Source organism: Lactuca virosa, chromosome 5 (genome assembly GCF_052849685.1).
Source record: "Lactuca virosa cultivar CGN04683 chromosome 5, Lactuca_virosa_CGN04683_v6, whole genome shotgun sequence".
NCBI lineage: Eukaryota > Viridiplantae > Streptophyta > Magnoliopsida > Asterales > Asteraceae > Lactuca > Lactuca virosa.
The window spans coordinates 320,318,362-320,327,758 of NC_136430.1; the positions used below are offsets into that span (position 1 = coordinate 320,318,362).

Here is a 9,397-nt window from a genome sequence, read left to right on the forward strand (position 1 = left end):
TAGCCGTAGCATTCCCTAGCAGCCAGATGGTGATAGAGTGTTGTAAGTCTGCGGGTGTAGCCGTAGCATTCACTAGGTTGGTGGATAGCGTGAGTGCGTTGTTAGGACGCAGAAAGAACAGTAGTACCCACTAGTTCGGGTGTAGCAGTGAGGAGATGGAAATCCACGGATAGGATTTCGGAATTACTCAGACGGGTTGGACCTGGTTAAGCCAGTGATAAGACTATAGAAACGCCACTACAGCTATGAGAGCAAGGAGGCAGTGGACTGCTTAAGGTCATTTATGATATAAGACTACCAGTGGTCATGTAGCAATCACTTTTAGCCTTGGGTTTGGTGACGTCAGGATTCAACGCGTGGAACCAATCAGTTAGATCAGAAGGCCGTTAGGGCCACAGTGACAAGATAGTTAGTAGCAACTAGATCCATAGAAGGATTTCGTTCAGAAATCGTGCGAGGCGGCTAAGTAGGGAGTCCTTTGGCTCCGCAGTTGGGCTGGAACCCGATATTTCAGATGATTGGCGGAAAATTGAGACCAGGTAGGTCTCGGTAGATGTTGGGAAGCAGCCATGTGGCAGCATACAGTTTTAGGCAGTTCAGTGTTCAGACAGTTCAGTGTTTCGGGCAGTTTAGTGTTCAGACAGTTCAGTGTTTCGGGCGGTTCAGTGTTCAGACAGTTCAGTGTTTTGGGCAGTTCAGGTAGTTCAGTGTTCAGACAGTTCAGTGTTTCGGGCAGTTTAGTGTTCAGGCAGTTCAGTGTTTCGGGCAGTTCAGTGTTCAGGTAGTTCAGTGTTTCAGACAGTCAGTGTTTCAGGCAGTTCAGTGTTTTCAGGCAGATCAGGGATTCAGACAGTTTTGGGTCTCCAACAGTAATGGTAATTGAGGATCTCATGTATGATAAGCGTAACAGATTGCCGAGTAATTCTTCGTCACCCACCGCGGGGTTCATCTATAATGATTCAATATGAGTGGCCTGTTAGAGATTCAGATCATCTAGAGATAGCAAATTTCAGATAGAGTACATGTAATCTTGTTGCGAGGAATTCGTTCACCTGAGGGTTTTAGGGCTTTGCGAAGATTGGTCATGACTACCCTAGTAGGGCTAGGGTGTGCCCAGGATGGTGACCATTTTACTAGAGTGGTTTGGCGTATAAGAGATGGTAAGGAATGATTTCGAGGATGAAATCTAATTTAAGTGGAGGAGAGTTGTAACACCCCGTTTATTTAAATAAATTAATAAATGTAAGTCCCAGACTAATTTGTGAAGAATTTAGAAGTTGGAGGTTAAAAGTGTAAATTATGGATTTAATTTGAAAAGGATTTCAGAAGTCAGGGTGTGTTTGGTAATTAATGGACTTAAATTGAAAAGGTTTGAAGGCTTAGGGGGGCTGGTTGGTAATTTCGGAACTTATTATGAAAGGAAATTATGGGATCAAGGGCTAAAGGGTAAATATTGGATTAAGATTGAAAAAAATATTATGGAGAGGGGCCATTCCTGCCATTATGGAAGGAAGTTTGATAAGGCACGGTATATGACTGTTGCATTGCTCATCCGTAACCCTAACCCTAAGTGCCATTAACCAGCCGCCACCCTCTCCATCCTCTACTTCCAGCCGCCACTACCCCCCTTTCTTCCCCCGATCACCGGCGCCGTTGCTCGCTACTGTCGAAGTCGCAACACCCCGCTGAAACTCTTGCTGCCGGCGACCATGTGGGCCACCGGGAAACGAAGATATGTGGGTTGCTACCACCGTGTGCTCGCTATACTGCCCTACAGTCGTTGTCGCCACCTCCTGTCACAGTTTATATTCTCGGGTGAAGATGCGTGGATCTCTCTCTCTTCTCCTCTCCATTTCTTTTGTTGCCGTTCTGATGAGAGTCGCCACCTTTCGCCTTCTATTTCGTCTTATCCGCCGCATGTCATCGTGAAACGGTGGCTGAGTTATGGTTCGCGGTAGGATTATGGGTGCGTGTGGTGGCTTTCTGTTCAGTGGGAGGCACGAAGAACTACCATGGCAGCCCGCCATGGTGGCTGTTGCCGCTGCTGCTCCGCCGTTCACCACCTCGAAGAGCTGCCCTGTTCATGTTTACGTGAGTACAAGTGTGCTCTGTTCAAGTTCATGGGTGTTCACTTGATCAGAGTCCAAGAGAACAGCCACCACCACCACCGTGAGGTGGTGGCTACCGCCAATCGCCACTGCCGGCCATCATGGCGTGGTTGTGTGTGTATGTTAGTTAGTGTGTGTGTTAGTTAGTGTGTGTTAGTGAGTGTGTGTGTGTTATTTTGGATAAAAGTCTTGTAACTGTAATTAGCATTGAATAATAAAAATAATAATAACCACCACCGTAAGGTGGTGGCCGCCGCCGTAAGCCGCCATTGACCACCACTACCCGAGGTGGTAGTGGGTGGTGCCCCTCAAGCAAAACCCTAATGGACCTAGCCAAAACCCTAATGGGCTTAAAGATTAATTTTGGGCCTATTGGGCCATGTTTGAGTGGAAACCCTAATTAGGGTTTAGAAAACCCTAATTGTGAGTAATTGGGCCTTAGACTTATTGGACCCACTTTTGGGCCATTGAGATTGGATTGTGTATTAAGCCCAATTTCACCATATCATTTATCTAGTAGAGTAAAGGACTTAATGGATTAAGTCCTTAATGGGTTAAGTAAGAAACACTTAACCCTAATCGTCATTTTATGTGAAACCCTAATTTCACTTGGGCTTTGTGTTGGGCCATCCAAGAACAAGCAAATGGACTAGAACATTTAGATGGGCTTTAGGGTAAGGCCCATATGTGAGGGTTGGGCCCAATTTGGAAAATTAGGCCATAGATGGGCGATAGTTGGGCCTAGATGGTTGTATGGTATTCGGCCCTTAGAATGAGACATGTTGGACCGGACTGAACAATTGGGGCTTAAAGGAAGTCCATGTAGAGGTTTGGGTCCAATTTGGAAAATTGGGCCAAAGGTTGGGCTTTGAGCCATAGTTGGACTTTGGGCCTTTGGCTTGGGCCTTGGGACTGAGTCAAGCTAAGTTAAGGGTAAAGTAGTCTTTTACCCCAAGCATGGAATTATGGATATGTGATAGAACCCAATTATTAATTGGGTGTTATTTTGGTGTTGACAGTTCGAGAATCTGTCATCTAGCAGCTGGGGTTGAGTCTGCGGGACTTCAGCAGTGTGGGATTGTGTCTACGGGACTTCAGCAGTGTGAGGTGAGTTTCCTTCCAGTAGGAACGGGTCTACGGCCACAATGCCGGCCCGTTTAGTTAGCAGTAGTTCCGGACTTCGGTCCGATGTAGTAGTTCAGTGTGCTTGATGTCTTTGTGATTCAAGCATGTCTTTGTGTTATGTGTTCTGGACTTCGGTCTGATGCAGTATGCAGTATATGTGTTTATGCTAGTAGTTATGATTATGCTATGCTATGTTCAGTCAGTTCCGGACTTCGGTCCGATGCAGAGGGCAAGGCCCTGGTTAGTTCCGGACTTCGGTCCGATGCAGTCTCCGAACTGCGGTCCGATGCAGAGGGCAAAGGCCCTGGTTAGTTCCGGACTTCGGTCCGATGCAGTTTCCGGACTTCGGTCCGATGCAGTGGGCAAGGCCCTAGTCAGTTCCGGACTTCGGTCCGATGCAGTGGGCAAGGCCCAGTATGTGCTTTATATGTTATTGTGTGGTATGTGGTAGTTTGGGGGAGTTCACTAAGCTTCGTGCTTATAGTTTCAGTTTTGGTTTCAGGTACTCAGTTTTCAAAAGAGGAGCTCGGAAAGATTGCAGTGCATACACCATTTGTTCAGTCTGGGATGTTTATACTCTGATATATTTGACAGTTGTTATGATATTTTGAGATACATTGTTTATGATTCTTATATGACGTTTGATGAATATGGTTTTATTACTGATTTAAAACGTAATTTTCAGACTGTATTTTTGGGATGTTACATGATACTTGTTGAATTCATCAAAGTTGGATATAACACCAATATACTCCTCTTTCACGGGCTGGCGAGGCAACCATCCGGTGAACCCCTCTCCAACAGATATAATAGAGACACATGGATCGCAATCCCCGTCTGATAAGTCATCAAGAGACGTTTCAAATATATTTTTAACATGTTCCAATTTTAAGACTCATTCATCTTGACCGTAGGAAACACACGTAATCAGAAAGCATGACCGTAATCTGAGGTTGCAAAAAAATCACCAAATTGGAAGTCGATGACAATGTAGAATTCCCTCTTCCCAAATGTCAACTTGTACTCCTCAATCTCAAAAACCATTTTCTCTACATCGTTTTGAGGTTTTGTGACAACTTCTTTGCAGAATATGTAATGTAAAAGCAAAGGATCTCTTCTACCACCACAAAACATGTAATGTAAAAGTAGGAATATATAACCACCTACCAAAACATGTATGTCAGATAGCCTCATATGTCAATTGGTTCTAGATTTTAGCAATAATATCTACTCCAATGACATGTTTGTAAGAACTTGTAAGAGAAACATCAAAAATACGGTCGTGCTGAAAACACACACAAAAAAAATGGTTTCAATAAGACTCCTAATATAATTTCAAATTTTTGTTACATTTCGGATATGTTTTTTTTTTGTCCCAGAGTAGGAAATTCATTCTAGAATACTTTCTGAAATGCCTTATGTATGATCATTAAGGGGTTGTCTGTTTGTTTTTTGTGAAGAGCTGCGCAACCACTTTTGTCTGCGCAGCGTAGACAACGCGCAGACATATGCCCTCACAGAGTGTTTGGGTTTTTGGAAGTGCGCAGATCAAAAAACGTCTGCGCGAGGTCTTCCTGGCGCAGACATGGACCACTGTCTTCAAGGGTCTTCAGACCCCATTTTAAACTAAACCCAAAAAAACATGGGCCACCGTGCAGTTTTTTTTTTTTTTTTTTGCTGAAAATGCATTTTTAATGTTTATGATATGAAATTAAGTTTGAAAAATCAATTTATTTCAACAGCTGCAGACGTTAAAAACAAACAGTCTTCTTATTGCAGACTGCAGACATTTTGTCTACCTCTTCTGCCGTAGAGTCTTGTAGATGTGGTCCGCAGACTGCAGACATTTTGGCTTAAAAAAAACAAACAACACCTAAGTCTGGAACCCGGGATGGAGTTGTTTGGACCGGATAACTCCACTCTAAATGCCCCATTTAGAAATATATGGCTATTTAAAAAAAATTATTCAAAATGCCTTAAACGTTTGTTGAGATTACTAAATTTCCTATTATTTATTTGATGTGACGATTCTTTGATTTGTAGAAGAGTAAATAAAAGTTTATAGAAATTAACATAGTTTTCATTGGAAAAGCATGAAATAGACATATCTTATTTACGTCAAAATCACTACATATAAATACAGACGTCTGAAAAATAAACTTGTTATGTTTGTTGGATTTTAACTTTACTCGTCTCTTTCAAAGTAATCATTTTAGGTGTACATATCAAATAAGCGTTTACAAAAGATTTATCTTAGTAGTTATGAAAAACCAGCCAATTAACTAACATGTCAACTTAAGTTCAACACAATTTGTTTACAATTTTTTTCTCTTAATTTCAGTTTTTAGTTTCACTTACGAGGGTAAAAAAACAACCAAAAGATAACATATCATATCATTCATTCCCAAAACAATGAGTAAAATCTCATTAAAAATTCTCATCCAAAAATGTATCTGGTTCCCAATCGGCAATAACAGCCATATAAGAGTTAACAAAAACAAATTGGTAATTATTTCTACCCCAACTAGAAAAACCCCATTTAACAATTCATGTCATAGTAAAATTACAAAAACCAATCTCATTTTCACTTCTTTACCTCCTCATACTCCGCCTCCGGTGCCTGTTCACCACCCTGTGCACCACCAGCTCCCGAATCCGACCCTCCCGCACCACCCTGCATGTGCTGCCCAATCTTCGACTGCGCCTTATTCGCAGCATCAATCTTTGCCTGAATCTCCGCCACATCCTCACCACCAGCCGCCTTCCTTAACTCAGCCACAGCCCCTTCAATTTCAGCCACAACTTCACTCGGAAGCTTCTCTTTATACTCATTCAAATTCTTCTCCACACTGTAAATTGTCGTGTCAGCAGTGTTCTTAGCATCAATCAATGCCTTTCTCTCCGCATCCTTTTGCGCATGAAGCTCCGCATCCTTAACCATTTTGTCAATCTCATCATCCGAAAGTCCTCCCGAGGACCTAATCGTAATTTGTTGCTCTTTGTTTGTTGCCTTGTCTTTAGCTGAAACTGTCACAATACCATTTGCATCTATGTCGAATGTCACTTCAATTTGTGGCATTCCTCTTGGAGCTGGAGGAATACCCATGAGATCGAATTCTCCCAACATCTTGTTGTCAGATGCCATTTCACGTTCACCTTGTAGCACCTTGATCCCTACTTGAGTTTGATTATCAGCTGCTGTTGAAAACACCTACAAATATAATAAATTAATAGATAACAGATTACTTCTTTTTCCCAAATATGAAAAGAAAAAAGCTTACCTGACTTTTCTTGGTTGGAATAGTGGTGTTTCTACCAATGAGTTTGGTGAAAATTCCACCGAGTGTTTCAATACCAAGGGAAAGAGGAGTGACATCAAGTAAAAGAAGCTCTTTAACATCACCACGAAGAATTCCACCTTGAATAGCAGCTCCCATGGCAACTGCTTCATCTGGATTCACACCCTTGCTTGGTGTTTTCCCAAAGATTTCTGTAACAACTTCCTGAACTTTAGGAACCCGACTCATACCTCCAACAAGAAGGATTTCATCGATTTCTTTGGTTGTGATTCCTGCATCCTTCACACAGTTTTTGCATGGGTTCTTTGTTCTTTCGATCAAATGGTTTACTAGAGCTTCGAATTTTGACCTTGTTAGGGTTATATTCAAATGCTTAGCACCAGATGCATCGGCTGTAATAAAGGGGAGATTGATATCTGTTTGGGTAGTTGATGAAAGCTCGATTTTCGCCTTCTCAGCTGCTTCACGAAGCCTCTGAAGGGCAAGTCTGTCTTTTGTCAAGTCTATTCCTTCTGTTCTTTTGAACTCACTAACCAAGAAATCCAACATTGCATTATCGAAATCTTCTCCTCCAAGAAATGTGTCACCATTTGTTGCTTTCACCTTTATAAACAAAACAATCACTTTATCACTTTTATCACTTTACTTTATTAAACCCACAATAGAAAAAGAAATGATAACATACCTCAAAAACACCATTGGATATCTCTAAAATGGAAACATCAAAGGTTCCACCACCAAGATCAAAAACAGCAATCAGACCTTCTTTGTTGTTTAATCCATAAGAAAGTGCAGCAGCTGTTGGCTCATTGATGATTCTTTGAACATCTAAACCAGCAATTCTTCCAGCATCCTTGGTAGCTTGTCTTTGTGCATCATTGAAGTAAGCAGGAACTGTGATAACAGCTTTATTGATTGTCTTCCCAAGGTAAGCTTCAGCAGTTTCCTTCATTTTGGTAAGAACAAACGCACCAATTTGGCTAGGAGAATACTTCTGTCCATTTGCTTCAACCCAAGCATCTCCATTTGGAGCTTTTACAATCTTATATGGAACCATTGCCATTTCTTTTTGTGTTTGAGAATCATCAAATCGTCTCCCAATAAGACGTTTTGTTCCAAATACAGTGTTTGTAGGGTTAGTGACTGCTTGTCTTTTAGCTGGAGTTCCCACTATTAACTCTCCTTTTTGGTTGAAAGCTACAACTGAAGGTGTTGTTCGTGCTCCTTCAGCATTCTCAATAACTTTAGCAGTCTATGTACAAGAGAAACAAGAATTGTTAGTTTAAGAAATATTCAAAATCAAAACATATTTGTGTTTTGAAGAACTGAATAAATAGATCTTACCTTGCCCTCCATGACTGAAACGCATGAGTTTGTGGTACCCAAGTCGATCCCAATAACTTCATTTCCAAGAGGTCTCGAACTGTAATAGAAGTATTGATTAGCTTGAATGAAAAGAGAAGAATGTATACAAATACAAAACATGGTACCTGAAGGGTCTGGCAATTACACCCAATTTATGACTCAAGTATGACCCGGTGGATGATGTTTTAGCCCCACTTAACTGAATGGACAATAACAAGTAAAAATGTGTTATTTTCCCTAACTCGTGATTCGCACAATTGTACCCCAAATAATTCAAAAGTTCTATAAAAAAAATACCATTCAATTCCAAATCAGAGTCTATTAAATAGATAGCAACAAATCGGGTATTATTTGAACATTAAATTTAACAATTAGTATTATGATTATAACATAAAAGATTTAAATCATATCTGTCTACAAGGAAAATAATATCAGAAAGTCGACTAATTTTCCTAGTGAACGGAAAGGTGATTCATTTGCAGTTCAAAAGGTATATCGTTTAAAGGAAAATAAGAGTATAGACTGAAGAAGCAAATATGATATGGATTTGGTTCTTTCCTAGCTTCATGGATCAATCGATCGACTAAACAGAGGTTGAGAAAAACAAACGTAAAAATAACATATGAATTAATAAAAGTAGACATGAGAAAGCATACGGATTTGAAGGCGGAGATAGGAGCAGATGCGATGTCTCGTCGACGAAGAGATCTGAGCAACGCGGCGGTCGCCATGGATCTATGAAGTCTCAGGGTGATCCTTGTTAGGGTTTAGGGTTTTTGGAGAGAGAGAGAAAGAGAGTATAAATTGTCGACCGAAGGTGTATGGGCTGCGTGGAGGTGGGGTTACCAGTTATGTTTCTTTTGTGTTAGGTTTCGTTGAAGCTTCTAGATGCTCCTCGACTTCTACCTTTCTATCCAAGATATTGAATCAAATAATCAAATATTGAATCAAATAAATACAAAATATAAACTAAAGATACAAAGTTACAAACACAAGTTTTTTAATTTTTATTTTTATCAAGGAACATGATACCATTTGTTAAAATCTCAATCGATAAATTCTTATATACTATTTTTTTATTTCAATAGTTGTGATCAATTTATATTTTTTGTTTTAGATATTAAGGATATTGTCATGAAAAATTTAGTATGAGACTTTTTTTTCTCAAATGAAATATTTATATCATTATGCATACAATAGTTGTACATTTTAATGATAAAGGATAAAAGTTAGCCATTAATACGCTCTTTAAATATATATGTTTGAGATAAACTTGATTTTGTCTTAAAGAATAATTCGACTCAATTTTAGGACGTTCAATTAATTTATTTAAATGACATTAAACTAACAAAACAAATTCCCTATAATAATTCATGAAAGCAAACACCGCGTGTATTCAAATTTTTTGGTTTGAGACAAACCTTTTAAATTTGGTTGATTTCAGTTGTTTTTCATGTTCAAGTTTAATTAAAATCAGTATTGAATAAGATATATTATTGT

The 9,397-nt window shown here is 39.9% G+C and overlaps 1 protein-coding gene across 1 annotated transcript; it reads right to left on the reverse strand.

Annotated features, from left to right (window-relative positions):
- Nucleotides 1-5,630: 5,630 nt before the first annotated feature.
- On the reverse strand, nucleotides 5,631-8,741 carry MTHSC70-2 (mitochondrial HSO70 2). The gene is made up of 6 exons (XM_079051575.1): nucleotides 8,554-8,741; nucleotides 8,023-8,096; nucleotides 7,877-7,955; nucleotides 7,218-7,784; nucleotides 6,515-7,135; nucleotides 5,631-6,444 (listed from the first exon to the last, which is right to left on the reverse strand). Exons 1-6 carry the CDS (start codon nucleotides 8,626-8,628, stop codon nucleotides 5,818-5,820), a joined length of 2,043 nt encoding a protein of 680 aa, XP_078907701.1. The 5' UTR covers nucleotides 8,629-8,741; the 3' UTR covers nucleotides 5,631-5,817.
- Nucleotides 8,742-9,397: the final 656 nt, after the last annotated feature.